Source organism: Phoenix dactylifera, chromosome 1, assembly GCF_009389715.1.
Source record: "Phoenix dactylifera cultivar Barhee BC4 chromosome 1, palm_55x_up_171113_PBpolish2nd_filt_p, whole genome shotgun sequence".
NCBI classification, from domain to species: domain Eukaryota; kingdom Viridiplantae; phylum Streptophyta; class Magnoliopsida; order Arecales; family Arecaceae; genus Phoenix; species Phoenix dactylifera.
Genome location: NC_052392.1, coordinates 5,247,180 through 5,273,080, shown reverse-complemented (window position 1 = coordinate 5,273,080; position 25,901 = coordinate 5,247,180). Strand labels below are relative to the sequence as shown.

At 37.2% G+C, this 25,901-nt stretch overlaps 1 protein-coding gene and 1 long non-coding RNA gene across 4 annotated transcripts; one reads left to right on the top strand and one right to left on the bottom strand.

The window, feature by feature from the left end:
• The first annotated feature begins 3,700 nt into the window (after positions 1-3,700).
• On the top strand, positions 3,701-21,935 carry LOC103721080 (allantoate deiminase 2). Of its 3 annotated transcripts, none has more exons than XR_005511016.1 (12): positions 3,701-3,922; positions 4,016-4,110; positions 6,183-6,286; positions 6,360-6,444; positions 6,520-6,636; positions 19,000-19,109; positions 19,191-19,296; positions 19,375-19,461; positions 20,761-21,000; positions 21,120-21,245; positions 21,348-21,499; positions 21,579-21,873. XR_005511016.1 is itself a non-coding variant. In XM_026810017.2 (12 exons), the coding sequence occupies exons 1-12, from the start codon at positions 3,739-3,741 to the stop codon at positions 21,714-21,716; spliced, it is 1,554 nt and encodes a 517-aa protein (XP_026665818.2). In that variant the 5' UTR covers positions 3,701-3,738; the 3' UTR covers positions 21,717-21,935. The 3 variants fall into 3 exon arrangements, 2 of the variants coding, with proteins under 2 accessions (XP_026665818.2, XP_038980554.1); XM_026810017.2 differs by having other exon boundaries at positions 21,338-21,499; positions 21,579-21,935; XM_039124626.1 differs by lacking the exons at positions 19,000-19,109; positions 19,191-19,296; positions 19,375-19,461 and having other exon boundaries at positions 21,338-21,499; positions 21,579-21,935.
• Positions 21,929-25,794, bottom strand: LOC113463648. The gene is made up of 2 exons (XR_003388304.2): positions 25,503-25,794; positions 21,929-25,107 (listed from the first exon to the last, which is right to left on the bottom strand). It is a non-coding gene; the product is annotated as an uncharacterized LOC113463648 (long non-coding RNA).
• Positions 25,795-25,901: the final 107 nt, after the last annotated feature.

Here is a 25,901-nt window from a genome sequence, read left to right as displayed (position 1 = left end):
TCTCGCAAATATTACTATGTATTAAATCAAGTAGGTTAGAACTTCTACGTATTGATTTAAATGGTTTGCTAGGTTGTTTAGCTTGAACTCAAATTTCGCATTTGTTGTTCTTCTCTAAATTATTATTAGGAATTAAATGTAAATTCATCATTCTTTTAAGGGTATTATTCACGTGTCCAAGTCTACTATGCCACATCTCTAAAGAGTTGATATACATAATAAGTAGAGAAAAAATATTTTCATTCACACTGTTGCATGGTAATATATTTAATTTAAATAACCCATCAGCAACATAACCTCTCCCTACAAATGTCCCACCTTTGGTAATTACAATCTTGTTTGATTCAAACACAAATTTAAAACCTAACTGACTCAAAAGGAAACCACTAACAAGATTCTTGCGAACATCTGGCACATATTACATGTTATGGAGAGTAAGAAATTTTTCAGATGTGAACTTTAATTTTACTTCTCCTTCTCCAATCACTTGTGCAACACTGGAGTTGCCCCATGGTCATAGTTCTCTCTTTAACCTCCTGGTAGAAAGAAAAAGAGAAAATATCAGAACAAATATGGATAATAGCTTCTGTGTCAATCCACTATTCGGTTGGATTGTATGCCAGATTTAACTCAAATTTCAAGATTACTAACCTATCCTTGGTTCCAACAGAGCCAGAACTAGTTATCTTGTTTGTCTGAGGAGTCACTTTGTCTCCTTGCTCCTTGACCTTGTCCTTTGTATGTCTACATTATTTGGAATAGTGTCCTGGTTTTTCACGGACATAACATGTTCTCTTGCTCTATTCCTTTTGAATTTTCAGTTTTGGCTTCTTAAAGTGTTTCTTATGTTTATTCCTTGAAAAGTTAGTTTTCTTTATTTCTACTAAGTTTTCCTTTGCACTAACTTTTGAGTCATTATCCAAGTTCTGTTTATGGTTATCTTATATTTTTCTTTTATTTGAAGGGACACTAGTACTTGATCCAAAGAAAGGGTGTGTCTTTTATGTTTCAAGAGACTTTAACATTCGTCCAGAAAGATGGAAACTTTTTTTATGAGGGTTGCCACCTGAATTCTCTCATCAATGGGGATATCCATTGCGATGATCTTCGCCATTATATTTTGAACTTTATGTGCTTGATCAATTATTGATTTGTGATCTACCATTTTGTAAAAAAGTTATTCTCCTATGACGAACTTTTCTTTTGATTTGGTTTCTTTACTATATTTCGACTCAAGTTCATCCCACAATGTCTTAGTTACACCTTTAGCTCTAAAGTAGATGTCGTATAAGTTAAAATTTAGTGCACTAAGTATCAAACTTTTGTACAGACGATCATCTCTTTTAAATTTGTATTTAGCAGCTGATCTGCCGGGTTCATGATCCATTGGGTCCTTAGTTGAAGGATCATTTGAAACCACATAATATAAATCTAATGTGTCTAACCAAGACTCCATCTTTGTTTGTCATCTAACAAAATTCTTTCCGTCAAATGGCTCATGTGTCAGGATATCGTTTAATGAGTTTTTAAATTTGTCCATCTTTGTGTTTCGAAAAGGAATCTCTTTCAAAAATGTTGGAATATTTGCTGGAACAAAACTCAAATAATCCACAAATAATTTAATTTCACTGAAACAACTAGTTCCAATGCGTAACTCTTTAGTATCATTTTCTTTCGATCCACAATAAAAAAAATAAGTTAAATAGTACCTGTAGGTCGGTCTGAGGCGTGTAATCACTATCTTTAAAAGAGATTCGCCTCCTTTGTGCACCGGATTCTGACGATCCTTCCTAAGATACAACAGACCGTTGAATTTGCAGACGTACACAGTACTACAAATTATCTTGAACTCGGCAGGAACTTTTCTGTATGCTCGTACACGATAAGTTGGTGGGTGATGAAAAGAGCATAGATAAATGGAAGAAAACAGAGCTTGAAAGACTCTCTACATGTGAAACCGTGAAAAAACAAAGCTTTGAAATCAGAAATGAGAAAATGAGAGAATCCCCTTTTCTCTCCCTCTCGGTGTGGCCTTTTATAGGCTTCACTTAGAGAAACGTTGGAGACCAACGTTTCCCTATTCAAGACAGTTTTGAACCATCGTTCGTTAAGTTCTTCAACAGGCAAATCTTCAAGGATCAGTTTAAATGAGAGACGGTTTCGTAACTATTCTATTCAAATTTCAAAAATCTCTTACAGACAAAATATGGTACATTGGGGAAAGAATAGTGTCTCTGAAACATATCAATGCAGGCAGTGTGGAGAAGCTCGGCGTGGTTGAATTAATTTGTTATGAGAGGAGGGATGCTTCCATACTCGGTTCGGATTTATCTTTTGCACGAAAGAATGATCGATCTTCTTTCGTGACATCGGCCATTGGATCGCTTTCCATGTAGATCTTGAAGTATTCCATACTCTTTTATTGATCTATTTGCATAAATCTCAAAGAAACTATTGCATCATCCAAGAAAGAAGATGAATCCTTTTTTCCCACAAAGATATAATCCTTGTTGTCCACACTCAAGCACCCCCTTCCCCTTTATTATAGCTTAGAATCATACACAACCTCGCCTATTATAGTATATACGATATTGAAAATCATAATTGCCACATATTGCATGCACAATGTTGATATTATATCATAGTTGCCATATATTGCATGGATAATTTTGGTATAATATCTCAGATCAATCTTCAAAATTTATAGGATCTGATTGTCATATTCAAAATTAGTATTTGTATCAAATTATAAAAATTTGCTATTATATTATACTATATCTAATCCTTAATATTTTTCTATAATCATAAATTTTATTATTGTATTCTACTATATCTCGAGCTCAACTTGTATATAAAGCACATCATTGCTACGAATAGAATAAGGCAGTTCAAATCATATGTTCAATACAAATTTTTCACCTTCTTTACATAAAATTTATAGCTCCAACCTCAATAATATCCCTATACTTGATCAAATGTCACATGCATGCATTTAACCTATAAAATTTGATTTTATGCACGGTATTTTCCGGATCACCGCCATGTTGGCTAGCTTAGTCCCACTCGGAGTCCATGACCATAAAGCTATTTGAATCTTTGTCACCAATGCAACATTACAGTGCACCATTGGATTCTTGTTCTTATGCTTTTGCCAACACACTGGATTCTTAATCTTTTATTCACATATACATCCAACATGCTGTCCAAGCATGCATGCATTCTATCATCCTTTCCTTGATTCCATGTATATTCACCCACCATCTAAAGGGTCCATGAACATAATTAACATTTTATGGCCTAACGTAATCAATTGATCCCATACCAATCTCTGGCACGAGTCACGTCGCCGTAGAATCTATCGCATAATATTTTATTTGTTCGCTGAGATTCCTCCGTCCCCACTGTTCCTACGCATATAATTTCCTCATCTTCCACTCCTGCGGCATATAATTTACTCTGCGACCTTCCAATCTGCCGTCCACATCACGGCAGTCGAGACCATCTGGCGGTTGCGATTCGCCTCCGGAATCGCAAGAGGCCGATCGAGTGTCCGCATATAAATATCTATGCGCCCTTTTGCAAGCCAGCTTCGAGAGAGGTGCAGTTTATTACGGAAGGCAATAACGTGCACCTCAGGTTTATTTTAGTTAAGAGAAATTATTGTTTTCTACGTCCCATTACTGATCAAGCGGGTAGGGCTTATCACTGAGTGTATACCATAATGTGGTCTGACGGAACATGGGAAACACGAAATCTTGGTCTACATTTTTTCCCCCGACGCATGATCTCTTCGTGGCGGTGCACAGTGGAGCAGGGGCCATGGCTTCGCTTCCCCCAAAGCTCTCACCTTTCTCCCTTGTTGATGACCGCAAAGCTCTAATTTTCTCTGTTTCGATCCTTCTCGCATCCCTTTTAATCTCGGGTACTTGCTCAGTGCTTTCTTGGATTTCCCCCCAAATTTTATGCGATTTTTCCCATTATCTTAATCATACGAGAAAGATTTCGCTGTAAGAAGGTTTGGAGGTGGGAAGTGGAGAAGATGGAGGAGACGAGCTGTTTCGAGAGATTCTGAGGGACGAGGCAGTGTCTAGAATTAATCAGCTAGGAAAGGTTCGGAAAACCATTACGTTTTTGTCCAATTTTTCTTTTTTCTGTTTTATATAAGATGGAGATATTAGATTGTAATCAGTTATTGAATCCCGTGGTGTGAAATCTTACTGTATTTTTTCTGTTTTTCACAATTTTTTTTCTAAGAATCTTGGTATTGCTTGATGTTGGTTCAATGTTGAACAAGAGAACTTGGATAAAGATGGTTCTTAGAAATTTTGTTTTTTTGCTAGATGAGTATGGTAGCTACCTTTGAAACTTTGAGAAGGGGTATGCATTAATTTTGATTTTAATTAATTTTTTATAGGTTCATAAACTTCAAATTTTTAACATGCTCCTGTAGCCTTATGATGGTTAATCATTTCTTTTTTGAATTAATATGAACTAGTTTATGGAGCAGAACATTTTGATTAGGTAGGGCCCTTTATAAGCTACATGAATGGATAAGAAAATAGATGTTGGTGAAATGTATGATAATACGGAAATTACTTCTTGTGGGTCACGAATGCCAGTGTATGGTATAAATATAGCTTCTGAAATATCGAAATTAATATAATTTTACTAATACTGTTACTAGAAATATTATTTTTTTGGCTATATGATTATTAGTAAAATAACATATTTTTTCTGTTTATATGTACAGGGAAGGCTAAATTTTTGCTTGCTTTCTTTCTCTTTTTATTTTTTTTGTTTCAGTTTTCACATTATATTGGCAGCTTAATGGTAAATACTTTATCATGTCCTCGGGATATAAGACTGGAAGACAAAATGATCATCACATTTACAGGATTTTTTTTTTTAATTTAGGTTTTGTGTGAAAAGTGCCTGTGAACTTTGGACATTCTGGGGGCAATGACAAGGTGCTGGACCCAAAGAGTGCTAATCTGATGCAACCACATGCATAAAATTTCTTGTTGATCTAGCAATGTTTAGTACTTGTACAACATACATGCTGCTAGAGTAGCTTAGTGAAGAATATCTTTGTTCCACTGAGTTGCTCTCAAGGCTTCTCAATGCATTGATTATTATATTTAGGTGTCACAATTTTGATTTTGGGTAATGGTTTTAAGAGTTTATTGAAGGTTTTCATGGCTGCTTAATTGGAACACATCTTGGTTTTTAAGTGCTTAAGTGGTTTTCCCTGTGAAAATCTTGCACGGAAATCGGATCCTGTTTAAGCATCTTAAATTTAGTTTTAGTTGTACTGAATTCAGGGTCTCATTCTTGCTCATGTAGGATCATAACATGATAGTTACTCAGGTGTTCAATTCCATGATGCATGTTTGAGGTATTAGAAATGACATCCAAGCAGTAATAGTCTAAGCTTATAAAGGAGATATGCTAACTATTTTAGGAATGCTTGCTAAGTTTCAATTTAAATCTTTGGCTGATAGCACCGCCATAATTTTCCTGAGGATGTCTGGTTGCAGGCACAAAGACTTGGATCTTTAGAGAAACCAACAAGGTTTAAGTATTTTTTCCTAATAAACTCATTTAAATCCTGGGGAAGGATTTTCTTTTTTTTTTCTTGAGAAAAAAATCATCGAGGGCGTCGATTAGAATGAAAATTTCAAATACTAGCCTCATTCTAAATGCAAGAGAAGCATGATTGAGTTGGTGCGAGGTATGATCATTTTTCTCAGTACTAAAGTCCTGGAAAGTAAAATTGTGAGCCAAAGTTGTTGTGTTATCAGATGCAAAACTATGTAAGCACCAAGAGAAGAAACTGAAAAATATGAAGCTTGACCATGCATTACAGATCCAAAGAACCAATAATCTGAGTTTAAATAATTGAGGGGCTAGAAACTCTAATGAAGATTTAAGTCTATCTGTCTACAGTCCACCTTGTCTCTCATTTACAGTTTTTTGTTTGCAAAAATATATCAGGCATTTCGGAACTAGTTGACTTAAAATTTCTTGTTATTTGGATTACACTCTTATTGTGTAATACTGAGTACTCACTTTTTTGTGCAATATTCTTACTAAGCTTGATGGTATGAATTTCTAATTTGTTATATTGGTGCTTCAAGAAACATTCTTTCCCTCCTAATGGCTACTTTGGTCATTCTGTACAGATATCTGATGCTGATGGTTATCTTGAAAGAACATTCTTAAGTCCAGGCTCTATAAGAGCTACAGATCTTATTATGAGCTGGATGCAGGATGCTGGGTTGAAAACGTATGTTTGTTTTTCATCTTTCTTCCATGAATTATTTCAATGTAATTGATTGAAAACGTATGTTGACCTTCAGGTGGGTGGACCAAATGGGCAACCTACATGGTCGAACCAATGCAATTAATGCAACTGCAGAGACGTTATTAATTGGATCTCATTTGGTAATGTCTCAAGATTGATCTTTCTAATCAAGATAACTTGGTTCATGTAGCCTTAACAATTTGTGGTCTAAACAGGACACTGTTGTTGATGCTGGAAAGTATGATGGGTCATTGGGTATAGTTTGTGCAATCTCTGCTTTGAAGGTTTTGAAGGTCAAAGGGAAGTTGGAGAAACTTTATAGGCCAGTAGAGGTTAGTGTTTTTACTCCTCTTTTTTTTTTTTTTGTAAATAAAGTGCAAACTCAAGTGACACATCTTTTAGTCTATATTAACCAGATATCAGGACTTAGCATCCCAACATTTGAGCCTGCAATTGTATTGGATTTACCTGCTTCTAATCCACAGCCATCCTGTGAATTACTTTGCCCACTAACAACTGGATCAAAAAAATGGCCTGTTTTTTTATATGAATCAGATATGGATTGCTTAGTGACATGATCCCAGCCCAGACTGACTCAAAACTGGTACACTCCATTTTTCACAATCCTCCTTGGATGTAAGAAACACATTTTTCATTTTAGTGATCACTCTTATGTAGTTAATCATTGATTTTGATGATAACTTATATATGGCCGTCAATCAGACTTATGCAGAATGTGTTGCTAATGATCTCTGCATAATTCTTAACTGTTCTTTCCTTGGGACAACATGTTTATGATATGACCAAGTGACCAAGTTATAGATAACATGAATTTATATGATTGCCTTAAACTTTAGATGGCTTTGTACATGATAATATGAATGGTTTTTAGCTTGAGAGAGAGCACAGCTGCATTCTCTGAATTCAATTATCAATCTTTTTCGCCTTCTCCTGAGTTTTATGCGTTTGGACTTTATGAGCAAGATGAGTGAATAGTTCAGGACATACATGTTTAGGAAGTGGAAAAACAGAGCAAGGAGTGGGAAAGGAAGAAAGAATGAAAGAAAGACAAATTTCCATAGGAAAACTTAGTGTACTTATCTAGGATCTTATGTCTAAGACCTAACAATTATTCTAAAACTTGAAACAGTACTAGAACCTTGCGGAAATTCTTGTTGCATGCATTTTGAAGGGTATGGAAATTCGACAAATTGTGTTACTGCAGATTTTGAAGGGACTGCCTGAATGGAAGATATTATCTCCTCTCCTTCTATTGTCAGGTAGATTATTAGTTGATTGATGCATAGAGCTAGTGGGAAAGGTAATAGGTGGTTATGGTACAAACTATTCCCAGTATGAATACAACAGCAATACTTTTCTCCAACAATTATTTGGAACTTTTCAACATAAAGGGTAACAAGTTGATCTTGGGCAGCCACATTAAGTTGATCAAAGGGCTAGGCTCTTATTATTGACATTGAGGATGATAGTGTTATTTTGATGATTAACAAGCAATTATCTAGAGCTTGCTATAAGTTAAATTGATACTTCATTTATAAGTTCATTACTCTCAGTATATTTGTTTAATTGAAAATATATATATGGTCTTGTTCATTTGGATGGATCTAATCTTGAGAATGCAGCAAAGTGTGAATTGAGTCGACCCATAGGTTGATTGGGTCAACCCCGGGACTTAAAGGAATCATCTGGCACACTCATGCAAAAACAGCACAAATGAACAGTGAGTTGGGTCGACCCAAGGTAGGCATGAGTCGACCCAACCTCCAAAGAACCTCAAAATGCAAAGGAAAAATGCTCTCTGGATTTACTGAGAGGGTCGACCCACACAGTGGTTGAGTCGACCCAAGCTTGAGTCGACCCAAACCCTGAGAGGGTCGACCCAAAGGCAAGACAGACAGAAAATGGTTCTCTGAAATTACTGAGAGGGTCGACCCAAGAAGAAGTTGAGTCGACTCAAGTGAACTTTGAGTCGACCCAAACCCTGAGAGGGTCGACCCAAATGGAAGACAGAAAGACAGACAGAAAATGGCTCTCTGAAATTACTGAGAGGGTCGACCCAAGAAGAAGTTGAGTCGACCCAAGTGAACTTTGAGTCGACCCAAAGAATGGTTGGGTCGACCCAAGTGAAGGAAGTTTGAAATTCATGTTTCTGTGTTCTCTGAGAAGGTCGACCCAAGGAATGTTTGAGTCGACCCAAGGCCAAGTTGGGTCGACCCAAGGACAGGTTGAGCCGACCCAAACACGGGCTGAACAGTAACGGCTAGTTCTGCAGATGTACTTTTTGTCCTTCCCAAGGCATGTAACGGCTAGTTTTTCAAATCTGACCAATGGGGCTTGTCCAAGGAAGGTTGAAAACTATTTAAAAGGGCACTATTCATCAGAATAAATAACTTTTGAGTGGGAAATCAAAGCATACATAAGAAAACCAAAGAGCCCTAATCTTCTTCATCAAGAGCTTCATTCAAAAATCAAAGAAAGGGATTGAGCAGATTCAAAGAGGCATCAAGAGCTCCTTCCCCCATTGAAGAGTGAAGCTTCCTTGACAAAGAAGAGCCAAGCGACTTCAAAGCGATAATTTCTTTCTAACTCTTCTTCATTGCTCATATTGTTCTATATGCTTATTTAGGAGTTTAAATCTTTTCTTTTCATTTGTTTGAAAACTGTGTAAAGGTTCGTTGGTGAGCCCGCAAAACCAACAAAGGTTTTTGGTAAACCCGGAAAACCAAAGTTGTAAAGGTTCGTTGGTAAGCCCGCAAAACCAACAAGGTTTTTGGTGAACCCGAAAAACCAAAGTTGTATAGGTTCGTTGGTGATCCCGTAAAACCAACAAGGTTTTTGGATTGTGAGCCCGGAAAACAATCCAACTGTAATCCGCGAGATTATAGTGAATTCCCAAGGGTACGCTTGGGGAGTGGACGTAGGTGCTAAGGAGAGCACCGAACCACTATATATTGTTGTGTTTGGATTGTGTTTGTGCTTTCATTCTCTCTTGCTTTACTTTCTATTCTTGCATTAGTTTAACTCACTCTAATAACCTAAGTAAGCATCCATCGCAGTTAACTAAGAAAGTTTTAAAAGCACTAAAGTAAAGAAGAAACCAATTCACCCCCCCTCTTGGCTTGTCACCTTGGGCAACAAGTGGTATCAGAGCCAGGTGCTCTAATAGTACTCATTGATCTAACAATCAAGAGTTAAAGATCATGACAACCCAAGTGGGATGTGCAATGAGTGAGGGACAATCCACAAATAGACCTCCTCTATTTAATGGCACAAACTACACATATTGGAAAGCCAGAATGAGGATATTCATTCAAGCTTCAGATTATGAACTATGGCAAATCATCACTAGAGGACCTCACACACCCACACTTAACATAGAGGGCACTATCATACCCAAACCAGAAATGGATTGGAATGAAAATGATAGAAGATTAGCACAGTTAAATGCAAAAGCTGTAAATATACTTTACTGCTCTTTAGATGTAAATGAATTTAATAGAATATCCACTTGCACCACCGCCAAAGAAATTTGGGATAGACTTGAGGTCACACATGAAGGGACCAATCAAGTTAAGGAGTCTAAGATAAACATATTAGTACACAAGTATGAACTGTTTAAAATGGAATCTACTGAGTCCATAACTGATATGTTTACTCGTTTTACTGATATTATAAATGGGCTTAAGAGTTTAGGAAAGTCTTATTCTAACTCTGATTTGGTGCGTAAAATTCTCAGGTCTCTACCAAGGAATTGGGAGGCCAAGGTAACCGCTATTCAAGAAGCAAAGGACCTCAACACACTGCAGTTAGAGGAGCTTCTAGGATCACTCATGACCTATGAGTTGACAATGAGGCAAAATTCAGAAGATGAGGTCAAGAGGAGAAAGCCTATTGCCCTAAAGACTACCACCCCTAGACAACAAACTGAATCGGAAGATTCAAATGATGATGAAGATATTGATGAAGAAGGGATGGCAGTGCTTGGGAGAAAATTCAGAAAATTCATGAGAGGTAAGAATAGATTCCATAAGAAGAAGCCCTTCATTAAAGGTAACTCAAGCAAAGAAAAGGGTAAGGACAAAGAAAAGGAGAAAGAAACTCCCATTTGCTATGAGTGTAACAAACCCGGGCATTATAAGATAGATTGCCCAGATTTGAAGTGGATGGCAAGAAAATTGAAAAAGAAGAATTTTATGGCCGATTGGAGTGAGAGTGAGGAATCAAGTTCGGAGGATGAAGATCATCAAGACACGGCCCAAATATGTCATATGGCCAATGACGATGAGGTAGATTCTGAACTTGACTGCGATTTTACTGTTGATGAATTACATGATGCATTTTTAGAACTCATGGAAGAACATAAAAAGGTAATTAATAAAAACAAAGCTCTAAAAGAAGAAAATCAATCTCTCATTAAAGATAAGATAAAACTGTCTCATAACTACGAAACATTAAGTAGGAAACTTGAAAATGAAACCAAGAACTTAATTGCTGAAAATATTAAGTTAAAAGAAGATGCTGAAAAATATAAAACTTTGGTAGATAAATTTACTCTTAGTTCTACCAAATTAAATTTGATTCTTGATAGCCAAAAAGCTGTATATGATAAGGCCGGTTTAGGATATAAAACAAATAGGAAACAAAAATTATTAAAGAATATTTTTGTAAAAGCTAAAAATGAAAATATTACTTGTTATTATTGCAATAAGTTAGGACATAGAGCATATGAATGTAACTTTAGAAAGTCTAGTCAAAACAAATCAAGTAATAATCAAAAGATAAAATTCAAAAAAGTTTGGGTTCCAAAAGGAACATGGAGTACTAACCCTAAAGGACCCAACTTAGTTTGGGTACCTAAAGTTTCTTCTTGATTTTGATTGCAGGTGTGTCTTGCAGCTGACAAAGTTGAAAAACGTTGGTATCTAGATAGCGGGTGTTCAAGACACATGACTGGTGACGAAGATCAATTTGTCACCTTGGAACCAAAGAATGGTGGAGTAGTAACCTATGGAGACAATGGTAAAGGGTATATCATTGGAAAGGGTAAAATTTTCATTGCTCCATCTGTTTTTATAGAAAATGTCTTATTAGTTAAAGGTTTGAAACATAATCTTCTTAGCATAAGTCAGTTTTGTGATAAAGGATTTAAAGTTACATTTGAAGCATCTGTATGTATAATCACAAATCCTAAAGATAATAGTATTGTACTTGTAGGACAAAGGCAAAGGAATATTTATTTAGTAGATCTTCAAGAATTAGGCAAGAAAAATGGTTTATGCTTAATTACTAATGAAGAAAAGAAAAATGAAACTAGTTGGCTTTGGCATCGAAGACTAGGACATGCTAGTATGGAATTAATATCAAAACTAGTTAAGAAGGAGTTAATAAAAGATGTGCCAAAATTGACTTTTGAAAAAGACAAAATATGTGGACCATGTTCATTGGGAAAACAAACTAAGTCATCCTTCAAATCGAAAAATGTAGTCTCAACAACTAGACCATTTGAACTCATACATATGGATTTATTTGGACCTACTAGAACTACAAGTCTAGGAGGGAAGAAGTATGGACTAGTTATTGTAGATGATTTTTCAAGGTACACATGGGTTTTATTTTTGGCACATAAGAATGAAGCATTTTCAGAATTTTTGAAACTATACAATAAAATCATAAATGAAAAGAAACTCACATTGGTAGCAATTCGAAGTGATCATGGCACGGAATTTGAAAATCAACACTTCGAGGAATTCTGCACTAAAAATGGAATATCACATCAATTTTCAGCACCTAGAACGCCTCAACAAAATGGGATTGTTGAAAGGAAAAATAGGACATTGGCAGAAATGGCACGCACAATGTTGTGCGAGTCAAATCTTCCAAAGTACTTTTGGGCTGAAGCTATAAACACTTCTTGCCATATTCTAAATCGAGTCTTAATACGACCTATAACTAAGAAAACTCCTTATGAACTTTGGAACAATAGGAAACCAACTGCAAAATATTTTAAAGTATTTGGATGTAGATGTTTTATCTTAAATAATGGCAAGGAGGACTTAAGTAAATTTGATGCCAAGTCAGATGAAGGTATCTTCTTAGGATACTCCACATCTAGCAAGGCATACAGAGTATTCAACAAAAGAACCTTAGTAGTGGAAGAGTCGGTCAATATTATATTTGATGAGTCTGATAGTGAGTCTGCTAGGAAAGAAAGTATTGTTGATGATGATACAGGAATTATAGACTTTGAAAAGTTGAATATAGATGACGTGCCAAATCAAGATAAGGGAGAAGATTGCCTGCCACCACAACCCCAAGACGTGCCAAAAGAATGGAGGTATGCACATGGACATCCCAAAGACTTAATTATTGGTGATCCATCTCAAGGGGTAAGAACTCGATCTTCTCTTAGGAATTTAAATGATTATCTTGCTTTTGTTTCACAATTAGAACCTAAAACTTATGAAGAAGCTGAAAAAGATACTAACTGGATAAATGCCATGCAAGAGGAATTAAATCAATTTAAAAGAAGTAATGTATGGACATTAACTGAAAGACCAAAGCATAATTCAGTAATTGGAACAAAATGGGTATTTAGAAATAAATTAGATGAAAATGGAGTAGTTATAAGAAATAAGGCTAGACTTGTAGCTAAAGGATACAATCAGGAAGAAGGAATAGATTATGATGAGACGTTTGCTCCTGTAGCTAGATTAGAAGCTATAAGATTACTTCTAGCATTTGCATGCTTTATGGACTTTAAATTATATCAAATGGATGTGAAGAGTGCATTTTTAAATGGTATTATTGAAGAGGAAGTATATGTAGAACAACCTCCAGGATTTGAAAATCATGAATTACCAAATCATGTGTTTAAATTGCATAAGGCATTATATGGATTAAAGCAAGCACCTAGGGCTTGGTATGATAGACTAAGTAAGTTTCTCATTGATAATGACTTTTGTAGAGGAAATGTAGATAAAACTCTATTTCTCAAAAGAAAGGACAAAAATCTACTAGTGGTACAAATATATGTAGATGACATAATCTTTGGTGCCACTAACGATACTCTATGCAAAGAATTTGCTGATTTAATGCATGGAGAATTTGAGATGAGTTTGATGGGAGAATTAAGCTTCTTTTTAGGATTACAAATCAAACAAACCAAAGAAGGTATTTTCATTCATCAAACTAAGTATACAAGGGAAATACTGAAGAAGTTTGGTAATGAAAATCATAAGGAAATTGGCACTCCAATGAATCCCACCAATAAGCTAGACAAGGATGAAAAAGGGAAAAGTGTAGATATTAAGCTCTATAGAGGACTAATTGGATCCTTGCTCTATCTTACGGCTAGTAGACCCGACATTGTATTTAGTGTAGGGATATGTGCTAGATATCAATCGGATCCTAAGGAGTCACATTTAAGTGCAGTTAAGAGGATCCTTAGATATTTAAGAGGAACCACCACCATTGGATTATGGTACTCGAGAGACTCATGTCTAGATTTGCTCGCATACTCAGATGCAGATTTTGCCGGATGCAAATTAGATAGAAAGAGCACAAGTGGCACATGCCAATTCTTAGGAAACAATTTAGTATCATGGTTTAGTAAAAAGCAGAATTCAGTAGCACTATCCACAGCCGAAGCTGAATACATAGCTGCTGGTAGCTGTTGTGCTCAAGTATTATGGCTCAAGCAACAACTAGAGGACTATGGTGTTAAACTAGAAAATATTCCTATTAAGTGTGACAATACGAGTGCTATCAATCTCACTAAAAATCCAGTTCAGCACTCTAAGGCCAAACACATAGAAATAAGGTACCATTTCATTAGGGATCATGTGCAAAATGGAAATGTATGCATTGAGCATATATGCACGGAAAAACAATTGGCCGATATATTCACAAAACCACTGAGTGAAGATAGATTCTGTATGCTCAGAAGGGAATTAGGTATATGTGATCCTTTTATTGAATGAATATGAAAGGAAGTTAGTAGTCTCATGATACATTCTTCTAACTTCAAAAATCCCATGAAACATGAGTCAAATTTGTTGTCTATAAATTTCTCACTCATGTATCAATGTCCCATAAGGAGCTTATAAGGATTAAAAGCGAGGAAAACTTTTTAGAAGCAAAAAGGGAGAGAAAACCAAGTTCTGCACTTGGGTCGACCCAACCCAGAACAAGGGTCGACCCAACGTTGAGTCGACCCAAGAAAATTCTTGAGTCGACCCAACGTCGGGACCCCACTGTTAAAAGGGGGCCCGAGAGCTCATCTAGGGCACTGTTTGCCCTTTGTCTTCTTCCGAAAATCCTTGTCCCCACTCTCCAATCTCCACTAGACTCCTCCAAACAGTAGATTTCTTTAAGATCTTGGAGAAATGGGTCCCAAACGAGCCGTAGCCAAAAGATCCGGAAGAGTGAGCCGAGTCCAACAAGAGGAAAGGCGCCCTACCGAGCCTTCTCCCGTGTCTCCACCGCGTGAGGCACGTGCGGAGGTCCCTCCTCCTCCTTCCCCCTCAGTGCTCCTTGCAAGATTTGCGGGGAGGCCGGTTACTACCGGAAGAAGGATCCATTCGGAGTTTTTCAACCAAGAAGGATTTCGAATTTGGGAATGGATCCAAAGACAAGGATGGGAGTATCTTTGCTCCCTTGATGTGGTGATATACCCCGGGTTAGTCCAAGAATTCTACGCCTTCCTCAAGACTGGTATGGGAGGGCTTGTTTCAGATGTTAGAGGGGTTCGGATCCGTGTATCCGAGGAGAGCTTGAGTGAGCTTCTACACCTACCTTGCACGGGAGCTATTCCGGAAAGATCAGATAACAAAATGAGAGCTCTTCAGCTGATCATGGAAAATGAGAACTTCGATTTCTCTCAGAAGGTAATAGCTAGTTCTCTTTCCGCCGAGATGAGGTTGTTGCTTAATATGATAAATAGAATTTTATTTCCGAAGACCGGGAGATTCGATCTCATCTCAGAACGAGATCTTGCAGTTATGGAGTGCATGATTAGGGGGATTCCCCTAAATCTTCCGGCCATGATATTGAGGCAAATGAGAAAGGTAATAAGCAGCAACAGGGTATCATTGCCTTATGGCATGATACTTACATTGATCTTCCGTCAGCACGGGTTACCTCTCGAGGAGGAAGCATTCAAGAATCTGCAACCCACAGACACGTACACTGCACGGTCACTCATACGCATGGGTTATGAGAAAGTGAACGGGCAGTGGATACATACTGGTGCAGGCATTCAGGGTGAAGCACCAGAGGGAGAGGCACCAGAGGGTGAGGATGAGGAGCCTATGGATCATCCTACTGCACCCTCAGAGGCTGGACCATCGTCATCTGCTCCTCCGACAGATACGGATGACTTCTGGAGCAGGATGACAGAGCTCATGTCAGCTCAGGCGAGGACTATTACTGACGGGCTCACGAGCCGATTAGACGCCCGGTTGGATGTCATGTCTGCTGATATCAGTGATCTGAGGCAGCAGATTGGAGCACTCCGGAGAGAGAGGGAGACACATGGACCATCTGTGCCACAGGCTGCTGAGTCAGAGATATCGGCACAAAGTCATCCAGCTCGACGTGCTCCACGCCAGACTCAGTCTCACCAGGCTCGACCTCCCCTCGCCACGTATGCTAGGAGGATGAGGACTAGATCCCAGCCATTAGATTCCCCCTAGGCTGATCTTAGTATCTATGTTTAGAGCCTAGGCTAGAAATCTAGTTCTCATATGTATCTTGCTTTTTCTCATATGTATTTTGCTTTTGCCTTATATCTTTAAATCTTGATTGAGGAACATTGTACTTATCTTTATTTTGGGCATTATTGTATGAAAATGTTCCTATTTTGATCAATGAAGTCTGAAGTTTGTTCTTTATTGCATCTTTTCCCATATATATGTTTTTTGATGATAACAAAAAGGGGGAGAAGAGAAGGAAAGAGTATATAAAGGAAACGAGAAGAAAAGAGTATATAAAGGGGGAGAAGAAAAGATAGAGTATTCACTTCGAGAAAAGAAAGAGTATTGATTTTGGGAGAAGCAAAGATAGTGTTTAAAAAACAAAAATATTAATTTTGTGAGAAAGAGTGAGTAAAGAAGTTATGAAAAGAAAAAAAAAGAGAAATAAATGGGCAAACAAATTGAAAATCATATAAGAGAGCTTATATATCTAAGGGGGAGCAATTTGTAACAATGAAAACCATCAAATCAAAAATTTCTATCATAATTCAGAATTTGGCACATATAAATTCAAAATTTGGCACGCTCCTCTCTCACCCCGATACATAAGCTGAAACTCATATTTTATCTCAAATTTTTGAAGTTTCATTGCTAATGAATTATAAATGAAAGGGGGAGCCATTCAAAAAGTCAAATTGGCAAATTTTGAATAATATAGGGGGAGATTTCACTTATATATATGAAAAGCTGAAATTCAGAAATTCAATCCCTTTTATAAACTGATTTTAAAGACAAGTATCAATAGGCTTATACTCTTTATTTTGTAATCATCAAAAAGGGGGAGATTGAGGATGATAGTGTTATTTTGATGATTAACAAGCAATTATCTAGAGCTTGCTATAAGTTAAATTGATACTTCATTTATAAGTTCATTACTCTCAGTATATTTGTTTAATTGAAAATATATATATGGTCTTGTTCATTTGGATGGATCTAATCTTGAGAATGCAGCAAAGTGTGAATTGAGTCGACCCATAGGTTGATTGGGTCAACCCCGGGACTTAAAGGAATCATCTGGCGCACTCATGCAAAAACAGCACAAATGAACAGTGAGTTGGGTCGACCCAAGGTAGGCATGAGTCGACCCAACCTCCAAAGAACCTCAAAATGCAAAGGAAAAATGCTCTCTGGATTTACTGAGAGGGTCGACCCACACAGTGGTTGAGTCGACCCAAGCTTGAGTCGACCCAAACCCTGAGAGGGTCGACCCAAAGGCAAGACAGACAGAAAATGGTTCTCTGAAATTACTGAGAGGGTCGACCCAAGAAGAAGTTGAGTCGACCCAAGTGAACTTTGAGTCGACCCAAACCCTGAGAGGGTCGACCCAAATGGAAGACAGAAAGACAGACAGAAAATGGCTCTCTGAAATTACTGAGAGGGTCGACCCAAGAAGAAGTTGAGTCGACCCAAGTGAACTTTGAGTCGACCCAAAGAATGGTTGGGTCGACCCAAGTGAAGGAAGTTTGAAATTCATGTTTCTGTGTTCTCTGAGAGGGTCGACCCAAGGAATGTTTGAGTCGACCCAAGTTTGAGTCGACCCAAGGCCAAGTTGGGTCGACCCAAGGACAGGTTGAGCCGACCCAAACACGGGCTGAACAGTAACGGCTAGTTCTGCAGATGTACTTTTTGTCCTTCCCAAGGCATGTAACGGCTAGTTTTTCAAATCTGACCAATGGGGCTTGTCCAAGGAAGGTTGAAAACTATTTAAAAGGGCACTATTCATCAGAATAAATAACTTTTGAGTGGGAAATCAAAGCATACATAAGAAAACCAAAGAGCCCTAATCTTCTTCATCAAGAGCTTCATTCAAAAATCAAAGAAAGGGATTGAGCAGATTCAAAGAGGCATCAAGAGCTCCTTCCCCCATTGAAGAGTGAAGCTTCCTTGACAAAGAAGAGCCAAGCGACTTCAAAGCGATAATTTCTTTCTAACTCTTCTTCATTGCTCATATTGTTCTATATGCTCATTTAGGAGTTTAAATCTTTTCTTTTCATTTGTTTGAAAACTGTGTAAAGGTTCGTTGGTGAGCCCGCAAAACCAACAAAGGTTTTTGGTAAACCCGGAAAACCAAAGTTGTAAAGGTTCGTTGGTAAGCCCGCAAAACCAACAAGGTTTTTGGTGAACCCGGAAAACCAAAGTTGTATAGGTTCGTTGGTGATCCCGTAAAACCAACAAGGTTTTTGGATTGTGAGCCCGGAAAACAATCCAACTGTAATCCGCGAGATTATAGTGAATTCCCAAGGGTACGCTTGGGGAGTGGACGTAGGTGCTAAGGAGAGCACCGAACCACTATATATTGTTGTGTTTGGATTGTGTTTGTGCTTTCATTCTCTCTTGCTTTACTTTCTATTCTTGCATTAGTTTAACTCACTCTAATAACCTAAGTAAGCATCCATCGCAGTTAACTAAGAAAGTTTTAAAAGCACTAAAGTAAAGAAGAAACCAATTCACCCCCCCTCTTGGCTTGTCACCTTGGGCAACAGACATCTATCAATCAGTCTCTTGATTTGGAAGCAATTACTTGCCACTTTACTTTCTTGATTCCAGATTGTCCAGCCAACCTCTGTTTTCCGCCCCCTGCCAATCTCCATTGTTCTGGCTACATAAATGATAGATTAGATCAGTCTATAGTTTTTTCCCCTTGATTTTGAAGCATTTGCTTTATGTCTTGAGGCCAGACTTATTGCATGCAATGGTGGTCACATGACCAGATTCCAACGTAACCCTTGAAAGCTTCACTGGCAGGTGCCATACAGGATTTTGGGTCCCACCATTCCGTAAATAATAGACAAATGTTCATGTCCACCCTGTTTCTTTTATTTTGATGCTTGATCTGATGTTTGAAATGTTGAAACGTTATAAATCTTACCCCACGCGATTCTTATTAATTCTTATTGCTGTAACTCTGCGGACAACTTTCAGGTTATCGCATTCAGCGATGAGGAGGGCGTTAGGTTTCAATCTACCTTTCTAGGAAGTGCTGCTATAGCTGGTATTCTACCTCCAACAACATTACAAATATCTGATAAAAGGTTGTTTTTCTAAACATCACCATCTCATTCCATATGCTAGATTATTTCTTCCTGTTTGTTTAATAGATGGAACGTATACAGCGGCATTACAGTGCAAGATGTTCTTAGAGAAAATTCTTTTGATGCTACTGATGAAAGCCTTGTTTGGGTCAAGTATGAACCAAGATCAGTCTGGGGTTATGTTGAGGTATGATACTTCTAATATGGCTGTTCCTGTTGACCTTGACAAAAACTAAATATGCTTATAACCCATGATATGGCATAGGTGCACATTGAACAAGGACCTGTACTGGAAACACTTGGTTACCCCCTTGGTGTTGTGAAAGGGATTGCTGGACAGACAAGATTAAAGGTCTGTAAGCATAGCACATCCTATCATATGGAAAGCTATAGAAACATAACTATTTGTTATAGCTAGTAGTAGCAAGCAATTTCTAGGGCATTTATTAAAACATTGCTTTGGATATAAATGTGTCGAATGCAAAGTTATAGCATCCTAAGAATGTGAAATTGATAATTAGATCATTTCTTAGATAATTGTTATCTCTGTAGTGGGAATTGTTGCATTTGAAATTGCTTTCATGAGTAACTATTATTAAACTGGAGCGGTTGCTTCTGGATAAATATGCAGCCTTCATGGATATTTAGAAACTGGTATAAAACACTAGCAGCTAGCTGATATATCAGGATAATCTTTTGGATGTTTTAAAATTGAAATAATTAATGTTTTGGGTAAACTTACAGTTTGCACAATGTGCAGCAATGGTAACATGAAAAAAGATACTAGCATACTAAAAAATTACATTTTTTTTTCAAAAATAGATGACCAGCAAGCTGCACAGATCTCGACATTTGCGCCACTCTTAATGTGGAGGAGTTGATTATAATGGCATACGATGGACAAGAGTTTCGAAAAGTGAGAACAGTCTTTGGCTTTTGTTCCAAAATTCCCAGGAAGAATCAAAGTCATCTGGAAGATCATGTTATTTCTGTTAGTAATGGTGGTTTCTGAAATTTCTTAGCTAAATGGAAGAACCATTCCCTTAGCTAAATCACATGGATTTTGGATGAGGATTTTCAACACATAAATCTATGCTTAAAGACTTTCAGCACATGAATCTATGCTTCGCCAAACTGGAGAGGATAATTAACTGGACATTTCAGTTTTCCAGATTCTGGTATCCTGACTCAAAAATTCTGAAGATTTAAACATGAAATTATACTAATGGGATCCAAAAAAACAAAGTGTTCTGCTTACATCAGCCATGAGCATCAGCACTCGGCTTTAGGTTTCCCTGTCAAAAGACACTAAGTGCAGGTTATGACACTCAACTGAATTTACGACTTTCCTGCCTCTTGAGATATATTATCTCAACATGAGTGTAGAAATTCTTCCCCCTGGATTCATATTGGATTGTGAGCCCGGTAACTGGTTTTTACGATTAAAAAATCAATGCCAGATAAGAATCTAATTATTTTCCCGAAGATGCATTAAAGGTTGAATGATGCCTATTACAGCAGCATGTATTTTTGTTTTTTAAAGAGTAAATACTTGAGCTTTGCAAGATGATTCTTTAAGTAATCCATAAGTTTAGATCTTTATCAGAATGCCTTAAAGAAGCCACTGAGTTTACCTGCAGTCACTCTCTAGGTTGAAGTAAGTGGTGCCCAAGGGCATGCTGGCACAGTTCCAATGTTAATGCGCCAAGATCCAATGGCTGCTGCTGCTGAACTTGTTGTAACTGTGGAGTCTCTTTGTAAATATCCTGATAAGTTCTTGGCTTATGATGAACATTGTGGATTCTTCGGAAAGGAATCTTTTGCAGGATTGGTGTGCACAGTTGGAGAGATATCTTGCTGGCCAAGTGCAAGCAATGTCATTCCTGGCCAGGTATTGGTTCACCATGCGGCTGTTTTGCATAAAAGAAAATATTCCACGAATCGGACCATGTTATTTGGTTACTTCCTCATGCTTGTTTATATATTTCTTTTAAAAAAAACATTTTGCAGGTAAATTTTACTGTGGATATAAGAGCAATAGATGATGAGGCAAGAGAATTAGTGGTATCTGAATTTTCTAACCAGGTTTATCGAAAATGTGAGGAGAGGATGGTTAATTGTACCATTGAGCATAAGGTGTGGGACTACAGTCGGACTACAGTCTTCTATTCAAATTTCAGTATTGATACCTTTACTGGATAAACTATATGACACATTTATCATTTTAGCATAATGCAGAGGCAGCCCACTGTGACTCGGGATTAAGTCTGCAGCTAAAACACGCAACAAGTTCAGCTCTGGGGAAGATGCTAGGTGACATTCACAGTGACGTGCCTATCCTAATGAGTGGAGCAGGACACGATGCTATGGCAATGTCTCATTTAACGAAGGTCAGATACCTCATGCACTATACTTAACAATTTAATGGTCTTTTCCCCCATGTTTGACTGGCTCATCGTATAAAAGCAGGTTGGCATGTTGTTTGTTCGCTGTCGAGGAGGTATTAGTCATTCTCCTGAAGAATCTGTATTAGATGATGATGTTTGGGCTGCTGGTCTCGCACTCCTCCATTTTTTTGATCAACATGTAAATCTGTTACATTTCTGAAAGAAGTACATTTCTGAAAGAAGTATTGTTAGAGTAGCAGGCCTTTTCATAATGCTGATAGAGTTGTATCATATACTTTCATATACTTGGGAGAATTAATGTGTCATAAACAATCAAAGGTTAAAGCAGTAACCAGTGGGTTTGCTGGCTGCTTGCATGTCTTCATGTTAAGATGGAACATGACATACTGCATTGAAATTAAAAAAAAAATATTTTTAACTTAGATACAGGATCAAGGATCATTTTAATTTTTTTTTTCATTAGAAAAAAATTAATAGGTGTCATGCTCATCCATGCCATGCATCTGTACTAGCTAGGTACAGGATCTACTGGTTGGCAGAGACCGGCATTTGAAACCTTGTTGATAAGTTGTTCTTTTTTTTTTTGGTTGAGATAAATTATTTCTTCAAATAGAAGACCTTGATTTTGTTATAAGGTCCTGGAGTAACTTATTGCATCCAGCAACATTCGAAACATTATTGTTTCATTGGTTAATGCAATTGCTCATTGTTTTGTACTTCCCAGAGATTGGCAGACGGAACAAATCAACCAACTTAAAATTTGACTGTTTGTCCCCATAGTCTCTTAGAGGACTCAAACTATCAGCTAAACCAACTAAAAGCCAGATCATTAATGATAGCCAATGTAAGTAAATGTGCCATTAAGTAGAGCAGCTCATGACCAAATCCACACCATCCATCCAAATTTTCAAGTTATATGACTAGGGTTCCTGGATATGCTTTTATGAAATTGCACCTAAGGGCTGTTTGGTTGTTAGATATTTACTGAAGTAGTTTTAGACAAAACCTAAAGTGAATTTGAAAACACTTATTTATTAGCATTTCACAGAACTTTTTCTTTTGCTAAAACTAATAAATCACAAGATTCCAAAAGTTACAAGAAAACTTATAAAAACCTTTGTTAACATAAAATCAGGTTTTATGATTATTTGCTTCAGTCAGAGTTATAAACCACTAAACAAATGGATAACTTCTTTCACATTTAAATGGTAAAAGGTATATTTGAAAATTCACCTTCATTTTTTTATAAAACTTGCCTTCCACAAAGCTCCTCAGCACCTTCCTTCCCCCCTCAATTGTTTCAATTGGAAATTTCTCTATTTCTCTCATGCACCCACATAAACATTGTCAATGGCATGACTAGAAAAGAGAAAATTCAAAATAAAAAAGAATTAATACCTCTAGGTGCTACATTTTGAAAATGATACAAGAACATTTAAATTGGCATAACCATAAAGATTATATCATATTAGTAATGCTATTGATGTATCAAGACTTCTATCAAAATTGTTTCCTTGTAGGCAAAGTTCAGAGCAAAGGCAGCTATGATCATGGCAGTCTTTTTCTCTCTCACAGCTCCAACTGGAATTTCATTAGGCATTGCACTATCATCCAACTATAATGAAAATAGCTCGGCTGCCTTCATTGTTGAGGGTATTTTCGATGCTGCCTCTACTGGAATTTTAATTTATATGGCTCTCATTGATCTCTTTGCAGCTGATTTCACAAACCCTAAGATGCAAAATAATGGGAGGTTACAGTTAGGAACATATCTTGCCCTTCTTCTTGGTAGAGGTTTAATGTCTATTATTGCTAAATGGGCCTAGAATTATGGGTGAAGTAACATGGATCATGTCAGGTTCCCTCGAGGCTAATCCAATAGGTCTTTTTCTATACCCTTGGATATGTGTAGATGCTTTTCTTTTCTTTTTTGTCAAAAAGCCCCAAGAGGAGATTTGGCATATTTTCACCAAAGAAGTCTGGAGTACAGTTCGAGAAAATTGACCATGACAAATTTTTTATTATTGTTAATGAAGCACAGGACGAATCTAAAAGAGAGCAAATGACCTTGTTCCAAGATTTGTTGATAAAAAAAGGATTTGTATGTGGGTGCTTTTGTGATCTTATCCATCTTGCAAATACTACGCTTTAACTTTGGAAAATGCAACATGTGCAATTTTATCTCAACATAATTTATGTACCAAAAATATCCGAGCACAAACATATAATTGTACCAGTAACGTGTGGTAAGTGGAATGAGTTACATGCCTTATTTATAACAGAATGCCCTTATGCATATTATGCGTATTTTAGGGCACATTTTTTGCAGTTACCACTGCTTGCTGCTTCCAGAGAAGTCATTCATATCCATCAGTTCTATAAATTGACATCTACTGTCAATATTGTTGCTACACCATGATTCATGCACATGTCATGGAAGTTGCTCAAGGATGAAATTGAGCATGATAGGGAACTTAACCAAATTGGTACTTTACAGAAGACACTTGATGGGGCTCTCATATGAATTTTATTTGCAGCTTTTGAAACATGTTTAATGCAACTTGTTCTATTTTGAAGAAAATAACTTATGTAGGTCAACATATTCCTTACTAGGGAATGCTAATGCAGCTTTTGATGCAATGACATTTTTTGAATTTGTCTTGATATTGCATCTTATGGAGGAAATCATGGGAATGATATATGATTTATGTCAATCTCTACAACGTCAATCTCAAGATATTCTCAATGCAATGAACTTAGCTTTCCACCATAGAAGCACTTATTCAAAATTTTTAGAGAAGACGGTTGGGCATCACTCTTTAAGAATGTGATATCACTTTCTAAAGCACATTATGTAAACATTTCCTTGGTTCAAGTGTTTTCTTAACCTTTATATTGTATATTTGAACAGAAATCCAGTCTCAGACGAAAAAACAAAAAATCATCCTTCACTGTTGAACAAAATTTATAAATCATAAGCCAGCTAGGTGTGGTTGCATCACTTTGCAACTCTGCTATAACATATCACACCAATATAAACAACAAGGGGCATCATGATGGCCTTCCGTACCCCTTTAACACTATGATGCAGGACATATCATCAGTCATGTATGAGAGAAGTTGTTATCTTGATCTTTGCTTAAGAATATGGAGGGCCACTATTAGGGATAGACAGCTGCCAATAATTTGATTTAAATTGACTAGTCTCATAAAGCTAAATTACAAAAATCCTAGTGGATGGTAGAATTCCATACTTTTGATCAAGCCATCACATGGCAATAGGAAAAAGATGGTCAATAAAGTCTGAAGTGGGAACTTGAAGGCATTTTCAAAATACAAAAACACATAACTGAACTATATGTATGTGGCCTTTTCATAAACCTGATGAGAAGGGATAAGAATATAAACCTGATGAGAAGGGAAGAATGCCAGTAGAAGTAATAATTAACACAGAAATCATAGCTGGACAAGCAAGAATACCAAGAAAAATATGATAATTAAATCCATATAGTATTGCAATTGGAGCCACCCACATGATCATGGATGCAAGAACAAACTTCTGTATCACTCCTAACATTGCTTCAATTTATCTGCACACAGACAAAAGTAAAACAAAGTATTTACACTAATGAAAATAAAGTTGTTAACAACCAAAAAAAAATGAAAATAAAAGTTGTTCACGGGATTATGTAAGCAGAACAATAAAAAAGGGATCATTCAAGTGATTATATGGCACTTTCTCAACCTGAAACAGGGATAGAGATATAAATGCTATTATTTGATTGTCTCACAGAATGGCCTTTAATGATGTAATGTACATGCACATGTTAATTACTTTGGAAAGTTTTATGTAAAATATGCAAACAAACATGCTTTACATATATGCGCTTGTTTAGATAGTAATTAGTTCAAGAACCACCAATGTTTTACCTTCATGGTTCCTTTAAATCCTTCTAGAGTTCAAAAAAGAAGAACATAAACTCACCTTCTAGGCTTCTCCTCGACTTTCGGACAATCAGGCAGCGAGACCTACGATCGAACCGGTGGTGGGCAACACAAAAAGACAGACCAAAAGCACACAACAGCGAAGATAATGGCAGGCAACCATGGACAAAATAGGAGAGGAGAGAGAGAGAGAGAGGGAGAGAGGCGATTCGCAGCGGTGCTTGTGGCTGCGATCGGGGCGGCGCCGGCGCGACCGGAGCACGCTACGGACAGAGGAGAGGAAGGAACGGAAGAAGGGGTCACAGATCAGGGCAGGGGCGTTCGACGTTTTTTTTTTTTTGTGGGGGGGGGGCAAAATCCGGGTCCATATTTGTATTCCGAAAAAGACTCCTGTACCCGAATCCGAGACGTTTTAATCCTTTGCGGGTTCATCAGGATT